Below are 21,563 nucleotides of genomic sequence, written 5' to 3'. Positions count from 1 at the left end.
CCATCCTAGACCACCTAGTCCAGTCAAGCTGTCTCAGGCTGGAGAAACAACTCAGCCATCATACGGAATGTGACAGACAAATATTTGTTAATTTTAAGCCACTAGATATTAGGTATGTTTTTTAAACATAATAAAATGGTAATAGACTATATATAACTTATTTCATGATGTCCTGTTATAACTTTTTCAACAAACAGACCACTAAGCAGACCCATGTGTGTTGGATAAAACTGCTTCTATTGTACTAGTTTTATCTCCAATTTACAGATAAACAATCTGAGGCCCAGCAAGTTAGATAACATTTCCGAGAGTTAACACAGTAAGTGGTAGAGCCAAGATTTGAATCTGCATATTCTGACCCAGAGTATGGGCTGCTTAGGAAAGCCTTTGGGATGCTGGTCCCACCTCCTTGCCCAAAGTTACCTTCAGTCCTTTAAATGTCCTTCTTTTAGAAAGTTATTTAATTACATCCTTTTACACTCTGATTTTGAAAGACATGAATTTATTATAAATTTAAATATTATCAATCCAAGTATTGAAATAAAAAGTTTTATTTAATATACCTGAAGGGACAATTTTGAGCCATTACTGATTTAGGGGGTAGGATTATGAAGGATGCACTGCTTTCTAATTTACATTTTTGTAATAACTGAATTTTATATAATTAACAAGTTTACACTGCAATTTTAAAAATCAGAAACATAAGAAAAGTATATAGTACATACAAGAAGAGGGATAATATGGGGAAAGACAAGTGAAGAGGCTTCCCTTGTGCCAAGAGACCTGCCATCCTAGGTTTCCTTGAGGATCATCTGTAGAAACCGCCCTAAGCCACCAAGAAAGACGGGGTAGGCAATCTTACACTGCCGCCAGAGGGCCTCAGCAAAATACCGGCCCTACAGGACTGTGCCCTTTGCCCTACCTACCTTGCACCTGCTCCTGACCTTGAACAAGTGAAAAAAAAAAGGGCCAGTAAGGCTGGAAGTATGGAGAAGGCAACCAAAAATATTCAGTCTTCTCATTTAGGTTTCTCTGCCTAAAGCTTTAATTTTCAAGGCAGTTTAGAATTTGAGTTATTATTCTGAACTACACATTTTGATCCTGAATTGAGGTTTTTTGGTGACTAAACAGTACGTTGAGAGATTATCTAAGAATGACTAGAAAAACTATGGGATCTGAGAGAAATCTCACTCAGAGTAAGGAAAAGTCTAGCTCACAGAGCAGTTTAAAAAGTCAGAAAAGAGAAATTAAGCTATTTTCTGTTGTTGCCTATTGTGTCTGATGCAGTCATCCTATTTACACACTGGTAAGAAAAATGGGCTCTGTAGCAGTTAACTGGTTAGCTGGGTTCCCTTCACAGATACTAAGTGACGGGATTCAGCTGGAAGTATAACTCAGGTGTTCAGGCCCCCATGCCTCTGATCATAAGCAGAAGCAGGACAGAGGGGGAAATCAAGCTAGGTGATGGACACTCACACTCCTCAAAAGCATTTTGGTCAGGACCCACAGTTTTCACTTTGGAATTCAAGTACACTTGAATTCCCACACCTCATGCCACTGTCACTGTTGCTCTCTGCCTACAGGTGGGGATGCAGTATCAACACACTGGAGTCAGACACTGTGAATCCTGCATCATGTGAAGCTTCCAACTTCAGATTCCCCGTGTATTACTCCTAGTGGCTAGCTCAGAGGGCTGAATTACAGTATCCAAGAAAGGCACATTGTGGGGATTCAATAAACAGCCAATTATTTATACCAACAGTAATTTCTCCCTGAGAATAACAGAAGGATCTGAGTGAGAGAAGGGACAATGCCATATCTCCAATGTCACATATTGTTTCTGCTCTTAAGTAGCTACCCTGGGGACTGCACAGTGGGCAATGTAGGGGTGGGTGGGGGACAGAGGCTCCCATTGTATCAGTCTAGGAAGAATAATCTGAACAACCAGCTCACCATGAAGTAGTAAGGGTAATTCATCTCATTCAGGACTTTAATGTTGTCTGTGGTCACGGAGTGAATACTGGAGCACCAGACCAATGAGAAAAGCCAAGGTTCATTGACGACGTATAAGTTGATGCTGATATTAGCTGCTTTATATTCTCTGGGAAGAAAAGGAACCCACAGGAGATTTAGATTTAATCTTATTTTTATCATCTAAAAGGTAAACAGCCACAATATCTGTGAAAGACTGTAGCTTAAATCGCCAGAATTAGTTGGGTATGGGACGACTTATGACATGACACGTAGAATGAGCTCATGTTACAGTGAGACACAGAACTGCATTTAATACCTTTCCTCCTCAATCAACAGTAGTATGCATGTCCTAAGGGGAAAAGAAATAAAGGAAGGAAGGAAGAAAGAGGGGTAGAGAGTGAAGAAAAGATGGAGGGGAAAATGGGAGGAAGAAAAGCCCTACTAGAATTAGCCAATTTCCATAGTATAAATATTCCTATGTATGAATGCATGCTAAGTCACCTCAGTTGTGTCCCACTCTGAGACCCTACAGATTGGAGCCCACCAGGCTCCTCTGTCCATGGGATTCTCCAGGCAAGAATAATGGAGTTTCCATGCCCTCCTCCAGGGGATCTTCCCAACCCAGGGATGAACCCACGCCTCTTACGTCTCCTGCACTGATAGGCTGGATTTTTACCACTAGCACCACCTGGAAAGCCTTAGCCCAATTTCAACCACCACTGTTAAAACAGGTTTGCAAACCTCTTTGGCTCCAATCAGCTAGTATGTGTGAGTTCCACATACTACTGTGAAGCAAATACATTTACTTCCTTCAGAGAACTTACCACTCTCTACTCTACCTGCTTTCCTAACAGTCTTCTTTACTTGACTGTAGCATATTAAAGCAGAGATTCTGTCTTATTCATTTCCATATATTCAGTACCTGCTTCATAAATAGTTAACATGAAGGAATAAATAAATGAATACCTATCTGGTAAATATTTACAGTTCAAATTTTTAAAAGAATTTTCAAAAGCACTGAGTAGCAGAAATGGAACCCAAATTTCCCTGTGCACTAAATGTCAGTAGATATGCACACAGTATCTATAGCTATGGAAAGAAAATAAGTAGAAGAACATCTAGTCATTCTAATCAAGTTCTCATCTTCAGAGAAAACTTCTCATAAAATATACCATACAAATTCCTTCAAAAGTTTTTGTTTTAACCCTGAGATGGCACAGTATATTGGAAACAGCTCTGTACAAGCCTGGGTGTGAATACAGTTTTGTCATATACTAGCTTGGCAGGTTCTTAGGCTCAGTGTATAAATTGGAAAATAAAAAATCATACTACTACATTTGCAGGAGTGCTTGCAATTAGTTACCTAGTATGTTGGAATTGTCTCTAAGATAATTATACAGCTCACCCAAAAGATTTTTTTAATAGAAATAAGGAAATAGTAATAAAAACCTACTTTTCAAAAACTTTTTGAAACCAACACACAAAACCATTCCATTTCTATATAGAAATTGAAACAATACCATAAACAATTACTCCAAAGAAAAGTAAATACTTAGGTACTAACTTAACAAGACCTATAAGCCATAAACTACAAAGAACTGATGAAAGTCATCAAAGAAGATTTAAAAAGTGAAGAGACATATGTGTTTATGAGTCAGAAGACTCAACATTGTAAAGATGTCAATTCTCACAGTGATCCGCAAGCTTAATGCAATTTCTATGAAAATACCAGAGAGGATTTTTGTACAATTAACCCAGCTGATTCTGAAATGTATATAGTAAGGCACAACCCAAAATTAACTAAAAGGATACTTAAAAAAGAATAAAGTGAGAAAGAATCACACTACCCAATATTAAGGCTTACTATATTGCTACAGTAATCAAAATACTGTGGTCTTAGAGAAGAGAGATTAGTGGAACATAATTTAAAATCACAAAGAGTTGGACACAACTGAGCAACTGAACCATTTAAAAGCCATAAACAGACCCCACACAAACATGTCAAAATGATAATTGTTAAAGGTGCAAAATTAAATCAATGAAATAAAAAGTTTTTTTCAACAAATAGTACTAGAGCAATTGTATAGGCAAAGGCAAAAAACAGAAAACTTTGACCCACACCATATAATTCATATAAAAATTGACTAAACATGGATCACAGAGCTAAATACACAATGTAAAACCATAAAACTTTTGGGAAACAAACAGAAATCTTTGAGATCTAAGGGCTAGACAAAGAACTCTTAGACTTGACATTAAAAGCAAGACTCATAAAAGAGAAAATTGAGAAGGTAAACATAATCAAAATGTTAAGACTCTGTGGAAGTCTTTGCTTTGTGGAAGATTCTGTTAAGGAGATGGTACACTCCTGAAACAGACTGGGACAAAACATTTGCAAACCAAATATCCAATAAAGAACTATACTCACACAAAGAACTCTCAAAATTTAACAATAAAAAATCAAGCAGTTCAGTTAGAAATGGTATGGTAAGACATTTCGCTGAAGAGGATAGACCATGGCAACTTAGCACATGAGAAGATGTTCAATATCATTACTCACCAGGGAATGAAAATTAAAACCACAATGAGATATCACTACACACATAACAGAATGGCTACATTTAAAAATAGATCACAATGCCCTAAACTAGCAAGGATGAAGAACCTCTGGATCATCATACATTGCTAGTGGGAACATAAAACGGTATAGGCCCTCTGAAAATGTTTGGCAGTTTCTCATAAACTATATAAAACTTATAAAGTTCCTTATAAAATTGTTAAACTATCATACCCTAGGAATTGCATTCTTGGGCATTTATCCCTCAGAGATAACAACTTATATTCACAGCAGGCAATTCTGGGAAGATGGCAGAAAAAGAAGCACCAGGAACCTGCCCCCATCTAAATAATTGCACTGGCAAAATCTACCAAATGTAACTGCTTTGGCTCTATGGGGTTTATTAAAGTCTTGCAACTTCCAAGGAAGTTTTATAAGTTATGGTTAACTTTGATCAATTTCAGTAATTAGCACAGTATCAATTATCCACTCTGCATTCTCAGCCCTATAACAGGCAGCTGTGCCCATGTTCCTGGAGCAGCTTGCACACAGCTTATGGAAGCCAAGATGGGCCAAAAGGTCACTATCCTCCAATTATTGGAGATCTGTGCTCTGATGAAATATTTGAATCTAGGTGTATCTAGGGTACACCAAGATGAACTCAAAGAGATCCACCCTATGACATATAATCAAACTTTCAAAAGCCAAAGGCAAAGAAAAGACTCTTGAAAGCAGCTTGTTACATACAAGGATCCTCAATCACATCCTGAGCAGATTTCTCATCAGAAATTTTGGAAGACAGAAGGCAGTGAATCCACATAGTCTAAGTGTTAAAAGAAAAGCCTGTCAACGAAGACATTTATATCCAGCAAAGTCTTTTTTTTTTTCATTTATTTTTATTAGTTGGAAGCTAATTACTTCACAGCATTGCAGTAGGTTTTGTCATACATTGACATGAATCAGCCATGGAGTTACATGTATTCCCCATCCCGATCCCCCCTCCCACCTCCCTCTCCATCCAATTCCTCTGGGTCTTCCAGTGCACCAGGTCTGAGCACTTGTCTTATGCATCCCACCTGGGCTGGTGATCTGTTTCACTATAGATAATATACATGCTGTTCTCTCAAAACATCCCACCCTCGCCTTCTCCCACAGAGTCCAAAAGTCTGTTCTGTACATCTGTGTCTCTTTTTCTGTTTTGCATATAGGGTTATCATTACCATCTTTCTAAAGTCCATATATATGTGTTAGTATGCTGTAATGTTCTTTATCTTTCTGGCTTACTTCACTCTGTATAAATGGGCTCCAGTTTTATCCATCTCATTAGAACTGATTCAAATGAATTCTTTTTAATGGCTGAGTAATATTCCATGGTGTATATGTACCACCGCTTCCTCATCCATTTGTCTGCTGATGGGCATCTAGGTTGCTTCCATGTCCTAGCTATTATAAACAGTGCTGCGATGAACACTGGGGTGCACATGTCTCTTTCAGATCTGGTTTCCTTGGTGTGTATGCCCAGAAGTGGGATTGCTGGGCCATATGGCAGTTCTATTTCCAGTTTTCTAAGGAATCTCCACACTGTTCTCCATAGCGGCTGTACTAGTTTGCATTCCCACCAACAGTGTAAGAGGGTTCCCTTTTCTCCACACCCTCTCCAGCATTTATTGCTTGTAGACTTTTGGATAGCAGCCATCCTGACTGGCATGTAATGGTACCTCATTGTGGTTTTGATTTGCATTTCTCTGATAATGAGTGATGTTGAGCATCTTTTCATGTGTTTGTTAGCCATCTGTATGTCTTCCTTGGAGAAATGTCTGTTGAGTTCTTTGGCCCATTTTTTGATTGGGTCATTTATTTTCCTGGAGTTGAGCTGGAGGAGTTGCTTGTATATTTTTGAGATTAATCCTTTGTCTGTTGCTTCGTTTGCTATTATTTTCTCCCAATCTGAGGGCTGTCTTTTCACCTTGCTTATAGTTTCCTTTGTTGTGCAAAAGCTTTTAAGTTTCATTAGGTCCCATTTGTTTATTTTTGCTTTTGTTTCTAATATTCTGGGATGTGGGTCATAGAGGATCCTGCTGTGATTTATGTTGGAGAGTGTTTTGCCTATGTTCTCCTCTAGGAGTTTGATAGTTTCTGGTCTTACATTTAGATCTTTAATCCATTTTGAGTTTATTTTTGTGTATGGTGTTAGAAAGTGTTCTAGTTTCATTCTTTTACAAGTGGTTGACCAGTTTTCCCAACACCACTTGTTAAAGAGGTTGTCTTTTTTCCATTGTATATCCTTGCCTCCTTTGTCAAAGATAAGGTGACCATAGGTTCGTGGATTTATCTCTGGGATTTCTATTCTGTTCCATTGATCTATATTTCTGTCTTTGTGCCAATACCATACTGTCTTGATGACTGTGGCTTTGTAGTATAGTCTGAAGTCAGGCAGGTTGATTCCTTCAGTTCCATTCGTCTTTCTCAAGATTACTTTGGCTATTCGAGGTTTTTTGTATTTCCATACAAATTGTGAAATTATTTGTTCTAGTTCTGTGAAAAATACCGTTGGTAGCTTGATAGGGATTGCATTGAATCTATAGATTGCTTTGGGTAGTATAGCCATTTTGACAATATTGATTCTTCCAATCCATGAACACGGTATATTTCTCCATCTGTTTGTGTCCTCTTTGATTTCTTTCATCAGTGATTTATAGTCGTCTATGTATAAGTCTTTTGTTTCTTTAGGTAGATATACTCCTAAGTATTTTATTCTTTTTGTTGCAATGGTGAATGGTATTGTTTCCTTAATTTCTCTTTGTTTTTTCATTGTTAGTGTATAGGAATGCAAGAGATATTTGTGTGTTAATTTTATATCCTGCAACTTTGCTATATTCGTTGATTAGCTCTAGTAATTTTCTGGTAGAGTCTTTAGGGTTTTCTATGTAGAGGATCATGTCATCTGCAAACAGAGAGAGTTTCACTTCTTCTTTTCCTATCTGGATTCCTTTTACTTCTTCTTCTGCCCTGATTGCTGTGGCCAACACTTCCAAAACTATGTTGAATAGGAGTGGTGAGAGTGGGCACCCTTGTTCCTGATTTTAGGGGAAATGCTTCCAATTTTTCACCATTGAGGGTAATGCTTGCTGTGGATTTGTCATATATAGCTTTTATTATGTTGAGGTATGTTCCTTCTATTCCTGCTTTCTGGAGAGTTTTAACCATAAATGGATGTTGAATTTTGTCAAAGGCTTTTTCTGCATCTATTGAGATAATCATATGGTTTTTATCTTTCAATCGTTACCATCTTTTTAAATTCCATATATATGCATTAGTATACTGTATTGGTGTTTATCTTTCTGGCTTACTTCACTCTGTATAATGGGCTCCAGTTTCATCCATCTCATTAGAACTGATTCAAATGAATTCTTTTTAATGGCTGAGTGATATTCCATGGTGTATATGTACCACAGCTTCCTCATCCATTCGTCTGCTGATGGGCATCTGGGTTGCTTCCATGTCCTGGCTATTATAAACAGTGCTGCAATGAACATTGGGGTGCACATGTCTCTTTCAGATCTGGTTTCCTTGGTGTGTATGCCCAGAAGTGGGATTGCTGGGTCATATGGCAGTTCTATTTCCAGTTTTTAAAGGAATCTCCACACTGTTCTCCATAATGGCTGTATTAGTTTGCATTCCCACCAACCAACAGTGTAAGAGGGTTCTGTTTTCTCCAACCCTCTCCAGCATTTATTGCTTGTAGACTTTTGGATAGCAGCCAGCCTGACTGGCGTGTAATGGTACCACATTGAGGTTTTGATTTGCATTTCTCTGATAATGAGTGATGTTGAGCATCTTTTCATGTGTTTGTTAGCCATCTGTATGTCTTCTTTGGAGAAATGTCTGTTTAGTTCTTTGGCCCATTTTTTGATTGGGTCATTTATTTTTCTGGAATTGAGTTACTTGTATATTTTTGAGATTAATCTTTTGTCTGCTGCTTCATTTGCTATTATTTTCTCCCAATCTGAGGGCTGTCTTTTCACCTTACTTATGGTTTCCTTTGTTGTAAAAAAGCTTTTAAGTTTCATTAGGTCCCATTTGTTTATTTTTGCTTTTATTTCCATTATTCTGGGAGGTGGGTCATAGAGGATCCTGCTGTGATTTATGTCGGAGAGTGCTTTGCCTATGTTCTCCTCTAGGAGTTTTATAGTTTCTGGTCTTACGTTTAGATCTTTAATCCATTTTGAATTTATTTTTGTGTATGGTGTTAGCAAGTGTTCTAGTTTCATTCTTTTACAAGTGGTTGACCAGTTTTCCCAGCACCACTTGTTAAAGAGGTTGTCTTTTATTCCAAAATATTTAACCTATATTTTTTATTTTTTTTTGTTTTCTTTTTTTATTTTTTATTTTTTATTTTTATTTTTTATTTTTTTATTAGTTGGAGGCTAATTACAATATTGTATATCCTTGCCTCCTTTGTCGAAGATAAGGTGTCCATAGGTTCGTGGATTTATCTCTGGGCTTTCTATTCTGTTCCATTGATCTGTATGTCTGTCTTTGTGCCAGTACCATACTGTCTTAATGACTGTGGCTTTGTAGTAGAGTCTGAAGTCAGGCAGGTTGATTCCTCCAGTTCCATTCTTCTTTCTCAAGATTGCTTTGGCTAGTCGAGGTTTTTTGTATTTCCATACAAATTGTGAAATTATTTGTTCTAGTTCTGTGAAAAATACCGTTGGTAGCTTGATAGGGATTGCATTGAATCTATAGATTGCTTTGGGTAGAATAGCCATTTTGACAATATTGATTCTTCCAATCCATGAACACAGTATGTTTCTCCATCTGTTTGTGTCCTCTTTGATTTCTTTCATCAGTGTTTTATAGTTTTCTATGTATAGGTCTTTTGTTTCTTTAGGTAGATATACTCCTAAGTATTTTATTCTTTTTGTTGCAATGGTGAATGGTATTGTTTCCTTAATTTCTCTTTCTGTTTTCTCATTGTTAGTGTATAGGAATGCAAGGGATTTCTGTGTGTTAATTTTATATCCTGCAACTTTACTATATTCGTTGATTAGCTCTAGTAATTTTCTGGTAGAGTCTTTAGCAAAGTCTGTCTTTTAAAAATAATGGGTGTTATAGGAAAAAAAAATCTGACTCCATATTAGATCTGTTTATTCTAATATGAAAGTTAAATTGCATACTCTATTGCAAGAATGCTGCGTATGGCCTGATATATATAGCACAGTTCATTCTCAAGGCTATGACTTATTAAAGTATAACACTTTTCCATTTACATGGAGATTAAAAGTTGTGGAATACAGAATAGCACTTACCTTGTTGGAGGTCTTCAGGAACATTGTGATGTGACCTACGTGGACAGGTGCAACAAGAAAAGATATCAAGAAGTTCCAACAACCAACCACATCGTCTCTCCTTCAGGAACATAAAAAGCCCAAATTCTAACTTGGATAAGATGGTGCTTTGGGACATTCATTCACCATATTCTCAGTCTGCTGGCTTTCCAAAGAAAGCTGCTACTCCTTGACCCAGTAACTGTCATGTAGCAAGCAGTATGAGCTTGGATTTAGGTAACAAATTTTGGTGAATTTAGAGAGGATCCCTGTTGCTCATGGCCAGCTATCCCCAGCTTAGAAATGATAAGACCCTAGCAACTGCTGGAACCACTTATGCTGAAGATCTACCATACAAAATTCCCCCAAAGTGGCCCCAGCTATCCCAGCACTTTGCAGTTGGAATGAGCAATTGGTATCTGGAAGTCAATAGGTAAGCTGTTGCTGTGTATAAACCAAACTTTACTCCTCTCTGTTTGGAGCTTTTCCTCTCAGGCATAAGTCAATTTTTTTTAGGGTACCCTGTTGGAGAGAGGAAACAGTTGCTGATTTTTATCCGATTTTCGAACTGGTTTATCTGTTTCTTTGAATGAAAGCATCTGTGTGTGCCATTTGTTTGTCTGTCTTATGTTTCTGTCTTTAAAACCACTATTACTAAAGAACGTCCTCTGGGGAGTGGTCTCATTACAGCTACGAACTCATGACCGAGAAAAAGAGAATATTCTATTGTAACAATGTGTGGTCACAGCACCTGTCTGGAACTCCAATGGGATTTATATGGTTATCCTGAGACCCTTTGTACCACATACTGCCACCTTTGCTGTGTTAATTGCATCATCTGTGATCTCCTGTGTCACTGAAAGTGAAAGTCATTCAGGTTTATCCGACTCTTTGCGACACCATGAACTGTAGCCCACCAGGCTCCTGTGTCCATGAAATTTGCCAGGCAAGAACATTGGAGTGGGTTGCCTTTCACTTCTCCAGCCTGTGTCACTGGTATATGTAAAACCCCAAGACCAAACTTAACGGTTTATTTAGAATTCTCTGTTTGTCTTTAAGCTTTTGTTTCACTTTGTTTGGAACCATTTCTTCATTTACAGTCAAATCAGTCTGTGATATTTAAAATTTTACTGATGTCAAATGGAAGAAAGGAACACACACAAAAAAAAAAAAAAAAAAAAAAAACTTGTCTGTCTGTGTCTGAGAGTGGGACATTCCCAGGGAGAAGAGAAAATTCCCACTTTGTTCTTAAAACTGAAAGCCTCAGCCCAGAATTTGGCTGATAGGTTTATGCCAAGGCAAAATGGTTATGAGACAATCAATTGCTATTTTTGATTTTACAGTAAAACACTCAAAAAGACTATACAACTCTGCAATTAGAGCTATTCTGTAAAGACTATGGGGAAGAATGATGAAATGCCCTATGTGCAAATATTTGTGCTATTACATCAGGGAAAATTAAAGAAGAAAGGGAACTAGAGTGAGGATATGTTGTTTAAAACCTTTACCTCTCTGCCTGAGCCACCTGTGCCAGCCACTCTGGCTATGTGAATATATCTATGTCTCATTATTTCATTACTTTCCAGTACAGTCAGAGCCAGTTCCCAATGCTGGAGCTCAGGAAATGTTCGAACTGGCTCCCACACCTTATAGGGATCAATTAGAAAATCCTGTATTAGGTCCCGGAGCACAGAGTCTCCGTCTGGTATTGACATCTTAGACCTGTTAGAACACCGAGTTTGGAGCAGGAGCCACTCCCTGCTCAAGTCAATTTCCCCTATGCCATTATCCTGTGAGGGCCTAAATGCAAACAGCCAGCAGGATGGTTTCAATAAATTATTTTTAATTCAGTAAAAACCAAATAAAGACTCCTCTGAATTTTTTCAATGAATTTATCAAGCCCACGGCAGATCCTGGGGTCTCTAAAAGTGCTAGAAATGTAAATATGATAAAATTGCAGACATGAGATGGTACATTTGGAATGAACCCTTCTCAGTTGGTAGATGCTGCTTTTAAAGTATTCAACAACAGGAAACAATAACAGAAATAAGAAGATGCAAACAGAATGCCACTTTTTTGGCAACAGTATTTGATTCCCAGAAGACAAGTAACCAGAATAGCGGTAAGCCACCACTGAGGAAGGAACAATGCACTTACTGTAAGGAGGAAGGACAGTGAAAAAAATGATTGCCCTGGGCTAAAACACCAAAAACAAAACAAAGAAATGTAGGAACCTTTCAAACGGCAGAAAGAGAGGAAAACTGATGAATGAAGAAGCTCAGATTCTCTCTTGGACTTGAGGCACCCAATTACAATTTCCCCACAGGAGCCCAAGGTAAAACTGACAGTGGGGAATGATCTGATTGACTTTCTGATAGACAAGGGTGCAACATACTTTATGGTAAACACCAGGGTGGCACCGAAAACATCTCGATCGATCTCAGTCACAAAACTCTCTAAAGAAGTACAAAATCATTCCTTCTTACAAACTCCAGAATGTCAACTAAGGGACCTCATCCTGAAAAACAGCTTCTTATATATGCCAGCGTAACCAATCCTTTTGAGTTGAGATTTCCTTTGTATATGAAATGCTCAAATAACTTTTTTGCCAGAACAGCTTGACATCAGAATCCTACCACAACATGCTCTAAGACTATAGATGGAAAAAAAAAAAGATTATAGATGGCATTCATGAAATGCCCCCTCCAAAAAAGAGACAGAGCTCTTTACCCCCACCCCCAGGGGAATCATGATCTGAACTACATGGACACCTGCAAGAACAGAGGATTCATACACCAAGAAGTTTGCACCAACCAACCACAACCCCTCCACTTGTAGTATAAATGAAGACTAAGTTCTAAGTTGGTGAGATGTTTCTATGAGATACTAGACATCTTCTCAGTCTGCCAGCTTTCTGAACCAAGCTGTTAATATTTGCCCCAAAAAACAATCTCAATTTACTGGCTTGTTGTGGAGCGAGAAGTATGAGCGTGGACTCAATAAGAGGTAGAAATTAAGACATTTCCAAATGAAAGCTGAGGGAATTCATGGCCACTAGACTGACCCTGTAAGAAAAATTCAAGGGAGTCCGCCAAGATGAAATAAAGTCATGAGATAGTAAATCAATGCTGTATGGTAACATAAGGATTTCAGTAAAAGTAAATACATGGGCAAATTTAAAATCTAGCATTACTGTAAAAATGGTCTGTAAATACAATGACTTTAATATGTCTTTATTTTTCACATAATTTAAGACTGAAACACTTAAAGGAAAAAAAAAACCACAATCATTAGTCTAAAAGCTAGTATTTTGGTAACTCTGGTTATCACTCCCCATGTTGTTTTCAATATCATTTGAGAAACAACTACATTTAGAAGTATTATTAGTTTATATTTAGGGGCACACAATGAAAAAAGATGTTTTCTGACATCAACAAGCAAAAGGGGTAGGACCAGACCTGTGAAGGAGAAGAGCTATTGCATATCATTGAATTTAAGCTGGTATACATTCAATCACAGTGTCATAATATTACATGGTAAGTGCAATTCCCATGGTAACCATAGGGAAATTAGGTATATAATATATAAAAAAGGAAATGAGAAAAGGATTTAAATGTTTCACTACAAAAAATAACTAAACACAAAAGAAAAGTAAGGCAGGAAATAAGGGGTAAAAGATTATAAAGTATATAGAAATAACAAGTGAAAACAGATGACAGAAACAAAATAACAAATATTTACAGACATGACAGAAGTAACATGACAACAGCCCCCCTTATCAGTAATTAGTTTAAGTAGAAATGGATTAAACTCTCCAATCAAACAGAGATTGGCAGAATGCATAAAAACACATTTCATGGTGTTTACAAGAGACTCAATTTTAGATCTGTTATACAACAAAGTGAAGCAACTACTGACATACATGTATTTCCTCTCTTAGACCTTCCTCTTACCCCACACACCCACCCATCTAGGTCAGCCCTAGTCAGCCCCAAAGGAAATCAACCCTGAATGTTCACTGGAAGGATTGATGCTGAAGCTGATACTCCAGCGCTCTGGCCACCTAATATGAAGAGCTGATTCATTAAAAAAGACCCTGATGCTGGGAAAGATTGAAGGCAGGAGGAGAAGGGCTTCACCAACTCAATGAACATGAGCTTGAGCAAGCACCAGGAAATGGTGAAGGACAGGGAAGCCTGGCGTGCTGCAGTTCGTGGGGTCACAAAGAGTCAGACAACTCTAAACAACAACAACAACTCTGGGTTTTATATCAAAAGTATTATAACAAGAAGAAAACAAAGGGCAGAAGGTAGTAAATACAACTGTGTTGTCCTAAGGCTTTAATATTTTGTATTTTATATTATAGAATAATATTAATTTACAGTAGATTATAATAATAATTATAATCCCTAGAGCAACCACTAAAAAATAATTCAAAAATGTAAAAGCCTATAGAGGAGACAGAAAAGAACACTAAAGAATTAGAAATTAACTAAAAAATTAAAACATAGGAAAGAACAACCAAAACAACTCACCAAGAATAGAGAGGATAAATAGGAAAAAATGGTCTTAATTATAATGTAGACTCAAGTATACCAGGTAAACTAAATATTAATGGACCAACAATTCTCATTAAAAAATAGAGATAATCCTCATAAATATAAAAGCAAAAACCAATGTTTATAAAAGATGTACTTTAAACATAAATATGCAAAGCTGTTGAAAGACAAAGGACAAAAAAAAACCACACACAAACACTAACTATAAGAAAATGTAGCAATATTAATAAAAGCAATATTTAGACAAGAATTATAGCCAGAGACCATGGATATTTCATAATGAAAGGGTGATTCACCAAGAAGATCTAACAATCCATGGCTGATTCATGTCAATGTATGACAAAACCCACTGCAATATTGTAAAGTAATTAGCCTCCAACTAATTAAAAAAAAAGAAAGAAAAAAAAAGATCTAACAATTCTAAATTTAAATGCATTTTTAAAAAATGTTTAAAATATAAGCCAAACAACCACAGTAATAACAATAACAATAAACAGAGCTAAAGTGAGAAATAACACAAATCAGCAACCAGAGTGGGAGATACCAATACCCCTCTCTCCATAATTGACAGAAGAGACATTTGGAGCCCTTTACTTCTCTGGTGTGGCAGACTGCTCACAGAGGTAAGAGGCAGGTGACATGGTCTAATCTTCTCGATATGGTAGCTACTTCTTTTCTAAATAGAATAACATTTACTGTGAAGAGAGGCCTTATGCATAGAATATTTTTTTAAAAAGATCTCCTGGTTGAATATTTATTATATATTTTGTAAGTAATTACAGAATGTGGATTTATGAGGCATGGTTCCCTGGAGAAGGTCACATAAACTAGACATCTCTTTGGGAATATTAAATGCAGGTGTTCTGTAATGCAAACGCTCCCCTCTAAGTGAAACAGCCCTGCAGAAACTCACTTGGCGCTCTTGTCTATTACTGTAGGCCACGGAGTATGAATCCAATAAAAGAAAACCCTGCAAAGCTGCCATCAGTGACTACCTCTCCTTGCTCTGTCTAAACCTCTTGACTGACTGCTGTACCTTTGAAGTCAACAGTAAAGTTTCATAGCAGGTAAGTTCTCTGCTGTGTGGGAGTTTGATCTGCAAGAAACAAAGCGTTAGCTTTGTGTTAACCCAACAGAAAAAGAAGGGGAAAATACAGTATAAAATGTTTAAAAAGACTGTCAACTGATTTAAACTGACCAATATTTACAGAACACCACATCCAAGAAATGAAGAGAGCTCATCATTTTTAGGTGGATATGGGAAATTCATCAAGATAAATGATTTAGTAGGCAAGGAGACCAGTTTAAATACATTTAAAGTATTGAAGTCTTAGAGACTTGTTCTTTGGTCACAATGAATTTGGAGAAGGAAATGGAAACCCACTCCAGTATTTCTGCCTGGAAAATCCCATGGACAGAGGAGCCTGGCAGGCTGCAGTCCACGGGTCACAGAGTTGGACACAACTGCATGACTAACACACCACACACACAATGAATTTAAGTCAAAAGCAAATAACACTAAGGATAGGTGCATTAATACATTTTTAAAAAGCAATTCATTTCTAAGTAATCTATGAGTCAAGTGGGAAATAAAACACTTTTTAAATATTTTAAATTGGATGTTGTGAAATGTAAGTAATGCTTATATGGTAATTTATAGCTTTAAATGTTTATGCTAGAAGAGAAAATTTAGAATCAAACACCTAATTTTCTACCTAAAGAAACTAATAAAAGAAGAGCAAAGTAAACTTAAAGGAAATACAAAAAAAAATAATAAAGATAACAGCAGTCAATGAAATAGGAAAGAAAATCTGCAACAGAATATAGCTAATGAAGCTAACATTTGGTATTTTGAAATGGTTAGTACAATTCATAAACCTCTAGCAAGACTGACCAAAAAAGGGAAAACAAAAATGTCCAATACCAAAATGTACTGGACCTAGAGGTGACGACAGCTGAACAACATTCTGAATGTACTAAATTCTACTGAATTGTTACTTTAAATTGGTTAATTTTATGGGAATTTCACCTCAACAAATTAGTTTTCAAAATTAAAAATCTTAAAAACACTTAAAATTCCCACATCAGAAATAAATCAGAGGACATCTTTGTAGTCATATAGTTTTGGTTAAAACAATGTATTTAAAGCATTCTCAGTCAAAATGGCGAGGTCACAATGTCTTGCACTAGTGGTCTGATCAAAATGAACACTGACCATAGAGACTGTATTGGAATAAATATTCTGATCATAAACAGTATATGACTAACAAGGTACAACGGCTCAATTTCTTAAAATTCAGTGTGTCTTGAGAAGTGCTTGGAATAAAGTCTGGTTCATGAATAATCATGATCCTCCCTGTAGTATAGGTATATTTTAAAAACCCTTATACTCCTCTACTAGAATATATGGGTTTCCTTACAAAAAGAATCATATCTTGCTTGTGTTGACTTTTCACTAAAACTAGTTGGTCTATATACATATTACTATTTGGGAAATATTTGCTGAGCTAAATTAAACTGCTTTTCTTTTTTGATGTTCAAAACCAAAAGATTTATTACAGACAATTTTTCAAAACAAGTAGCTTCCAAAGTGTCATATTAAACCATGCAAAGTTTAGATAGTGAAATAAGTCACTGAATCATCAGAAATAGCACTATTCAGTTTCAGTATTTCTACTGCTTATGGCTGCTGATTTCAAGTACCTAGCCTTGAGGTTGGCAAGCTTGCCCTACAGCAGCAACAAACAAGTTGCTAGTCTCAAAATCTCTCAATAGTGAGATACACGTTAGTTTAAGTGAGATATGGCTTTTATTTTCAATTTAAGTGGGTTCTCAAATGGGACTAATACTCATCATTTTTCTGGCTATGTAAGAAGTCACATATGGAAACTTGAGTTTTTTGGTGCCATTTTTGTGACATGTCTTTGTGCTGAGGGTACACCATTTCTGACTGCCTGACTGGCGTGCCACATGGACAGCTCCTGCTTACCAGTTCCTAAGAGTGAAGATATGCCTGAGTGTTGGGACAGCATTTGCATCTCCTTAACTAATCACAAAATCCTGGGCTGAAGTTGAACATGCACCTAGACATAATCATCTAGTCTATGGCTCTCAATGGGAGAAACAATCATCTTCTCAGATGACATGTGGAAATATCTAGGGCATTTGAGATTGTCACAATGATGCAGTGACATCAGTTCAGTTCAGTCACTCAGTCGTGTCCGACTCTTTGCAACCCCATGAATCACAGCACGCCAGGCCTCCCTGTCCATCACCAACTCCCGGAGTTTACTCAAACTCATGTCCATCGAGTCGGTGATGCCATCCAGCCATCTCATCCTCTGTCGTCCCCTTCTCCTCCTGCCCCCAATCCCTCCCAGCATCAGGGTCTTTTCCAATGAGTAAACTCTTTGCCGTGACATCACTGGATGGTAAATATCCTACAATGTGGAGGAAGAGTCCTGATCAACACAGAACTGAACACTCGCCAAAGTTAGTAGTGTCTCCTATTGGTCCAACCCACCTTCAATCACAAGTAAACAAAGAGAGAAACTTCTCTAAGGACACGCTGCTTCTCAGAACCATCCACAGGAATGAACTAATTAGTCAAGACAGGAATAAGGGATGAGATCCTTCAGAGAGAAACTCTAGAAAATACCCTGTTTGATTATAAAAATTATGTTATGGGGATAACACTTTGCAGAAACTTGTCTAAGTCATAAGGGTGGTCATCACTTGTCTGATGGGTAGGCCAAGCTTTGAACATGAGTCTGTGGTCTACCAACCACTTGACACATGATAAAAGCTCAATAAATGGAAGCTATTATAATTAATTTCAACTACTAGTAATCTAAATAATAATTATGAGAAAAAATTTAACTAGAAACATTTCCTATATGAAAATAAGTAAAAGGAGACAGAAATACATATACATATATGATTTTCTAATGTTGAAAGAAAAAAAAAACATATTTTTGATCAATTCCCCTATGGTCAAAGAGCCAGGAAAAGTAACACAAGTGCATCCAGCAGCCGAGTTCATGGCTTCAAATACAAAAAGGTGTCTATGGGAATTCCTGCTACCCCCAAGAGACTTTGGATATACATCTATAACTACAGCTATGTTGATATTTACATCTCTTGACAGATGCCTGTAACTATATGTACATCTACATCTATATCTCCAAGGAAGCTGCATCTTGGAAGCATTTAAAATTATCTGAAAAATTATTTTAAAATCTAATAGAAAGGGTATAAGGGTTAACATGAGCAGTGACTAAAACAGTTGACTTTGAAAAAGGTACCATTTCATTCCCAGGTGCTTTTAATTCTGAAAATCTGTCCCTAATTATATATTTATAAATGTTGTATCTGAATGATTTTACTTTATTCTCATACTAGGCTATTTTAAGTTTTTTCTCCCCCTTTTATTTATTTGTTTAATTTATTTAAATTGGAGGCTAATTACTTTACAATATTGTAGTGGTTTTTGCCATGAATCAGCCACGGGTGTACATGTGTCCCCCATCCTGATCCCCCCTCCCACCTCCCTCCCCAGCCCATCCCTCAGGGTCATCCCAGTGCACCAGCTCTGAGCACCCTGTCTCATGCATCGAACCTGGGCTGGCAATCTATTTCACATATGATAATTTACATGTTTCAATGCTATTCTCTCAAATCATCCCACCCTCGCCTTCTCCCACAGAGTCCAAAAGTCTGTTCTTTACATCTGTGTCTCTTTTGCTGTCTCACATATAGGGTCATCGTTACCATCTTTCTAAATTACGTATGTATGCATTAATATACTGTAATTGGTGTTTTTCTTTCTGACTTACTTCACTCTGTATAATAGGCTCCAGTTTCATCCACCTCATTAGAACTGATTCAAATGCACTTTTTAATAGTTAAGTAATATTCCATTGTGTATAGGTATTACAGCTTTCTTATCCATTCGTCCGCCGATTTTAAGTTTTTTGAAATAATGATTTAATTATGCCCTGGGTTATTCCTATAAGAGATCTAGATATCTGGATCACAAAGCCATTTAAAAGGTACTGTAATCTATCTGGTAATGGAAGAGGAAATCACCAACTTTTTGAGCTCTGACTTTCACTGATAACATTATATAAAAAGAAAAAGAGCAACAATGATAAGAGATTAGAGCACAAGGATAAGGCACTGAAGACTGTCCTAGGAAGAGAGCCTATCATTGATAAATGTTTGTTGACAGAGGGTGGGAGGGGCAAGAGGAGGAAAATAGGGGATTCCAAACAGATAGCCACACACAGATATCCTGAGGAGGAACCTAAGTACCTTGGCTGGGATGCAGATTTTATGCAAGTAAAGCAATACATGCCAAAAGAGATGTGATCAGTTACCTCAATCCATTGTAGTACAACCTCTTATAGTCAACATTTATTCTAGTGATATTTTCATCCGCAAGTTCCTTAAGTGTATAATATGTGCCCACATGCTGAAAACCAGGAGCTTTGCTCTTGATATACTTTCTCTCAGAACCTGGTAACCAAGCAATCTATAAGGAGAAATAGGACATCTTTCAGTGGATAATCAGCAGTCCAGACACAAATAGCCCCATGTAGAATGGGAGGAGACCCATTCCAGCATGGGTACATTTTACAGGGAGCAGAGAGATTCCAGCCTGTGGTGAAAGAGTCAGCTTGACTTAATATTGTCTAATGAACACTTTTAAACAATTTACTTTAAATTGGAAGATAATTGCTTTAGATTGTTGTGTTGGTTTCTGCCATACAACATTTAACGAACTCCTATAATGAGGCTTTCACCAGGGTTGTTCTGGAGCTGAGTTTTCCCAGTTAACATCATGGGACCAAGGGTCCACAGTGATATCATACTAGCCGAAGAGGATGAGGAGTTGGTAGGTGTGGATGAAAAGTCAGAATTATAAACATCTCCTCTGGCTGATGATGCTGAAAATCATCTTTGAGCAGAGCCATATCCTGCTAACAGGGGATGCTATTATGACTCATCTGTGGAAATAGTTCTATTTGCAAAGATACATACTTGTTTCACTCATAGCATTCTTCCATATTTTGAAATTTTAAGACATTTGGAATGATTAGCTGCCAAAATGCAGCAAGTTCTGAGAAACATGATGAACAAATCTCTGCTCAAATAAGAACCAGACGTCCTTTCTATATTATTAATGAAAACCAAGTCCTCAAAGCCTTAGTGTTCCATGCCCAGGCCTTTTCTAATAGATGTATGTTGGTGACAGTGAAGGTCACATTGTATAGCAATCACACACATTCGCTTTTAACACACTGGTGACATTTCATTTGGTTTGGAACAGCAAACAGCCTCAATGTTTTCCCCAATGATGTAAATTTAACTGGGTCATTCTTAGATTGCCACATGTAGCTGTATAAGCAACCAACTCCATTTCTATAGAGAGCAGAATTATTTAAGGATCCCAGGAAAGATCTACAAGGTAGGTCAGGTTCAAACACTATGCTCTTGGGACCAAGCAATCCACCTCCCAACCTCTATCATAAATACTGAGACAGACATACCAGATGTTGCTCAATCTTTGAGTCAAGGATCACTCTTACTACAAGGTGGATATATGATTTCCTGGAAGGATGTCTTGGAGGAGGAGAATTAAGATCAAATATCACCAATTTTTTTTCCTTCTGTGCAATTTTCAATAAATCAGTTAGTTTAGCAATCCTCTGATTTCTTGCTCTTTTCTTATCAGCCTCTGATAAGGGTTTCATATGAAAAAATGGTTTGATCTGAAAATAAGTACATCAGAGAGAACACTGGCTCCATCAAAAGCATTTTCCAATTCTCCTGCATTTAGTCCCACACCCAGCCCTACCTCCATGTTGATACATTACCATTCAACCCACCAGGACTTCTGAAATACTGGTCCTGAGATAAGAGTTGCCAAGAAGAAAAATTAAATGCAATTTCCATTGGAAGTGATGGTATTTTTAATGATTTATTCTATATCATAGAACCTGTTGTATTTGCACTAGAGGTTCTTCCTATTCTTCTCTAGAGCTCCCTTTTTAAACTTTTTTAAAACTCAAGGTAATACAATTCATTTTTAGTTTCAATGGTTTCTCACATTCTCTCTCACTGTTCTAGTTATGGGCAACG

General features: G+C 37.2%; 1 protein-coding gene across 7 annotated transcripts in view; it reads right to left on the bottom strand.

Moving 5' to 3' along the window:
• The window catches only part of LOC110123029 (glycerophosphodiester phosphodiesterase domain-containing protein 4-like), a 162,815-nt gene that overhangs the window by 18,675 nt on the left and 122,577 nt on the right, over positions 1-21,563 (bottom strand). For 6 of the 7 annotated variants that reach the window (XM_070457264.1, XM_070457266.1, XM_070457265.1 and 3 more), the window contains 3 exons: positions 20,972-21,193; positions 19,799-19,953; positions 1,954-2,101 (listed from right to left, as the gene is read on the bottom strand). In XM_070457264.1, coding sequence (XP_070313365.1) covers positions 1,954-2,101; positions 19,799-19,953; positions 20,972-21,193 — 525 coding nt within the window. Of the gene's footprint in view, positions 1-1,953; positions 2,102-9,843; positions 9,879-19,798; positions 19,954-20,971; positions 21,194-21,563 lie in introns of all 7 variants that reach the window. The other variant, XM_070457269.1, reaches the window with a different exon arrangement.

Source organism: Odocoileus virginianus, chromosome 28 (assembly GCF_023699985.2).
Source record: "Odocoileus virginianus isolate 20LAN1187 ecotype Illinois chromosome 28, Ovbor_1.2, whole genome shotgun sequence".
Classification (NCBI taxonomy): Eukaryota; Metazoa; Chordata; class Mammalia; order Artiodactyla; family Cervidae; genus Odocoileus; species Odocoileus virginianus.
This window is presented reverse-complemented; position numbering and strand designations above follow the sequence as displayed.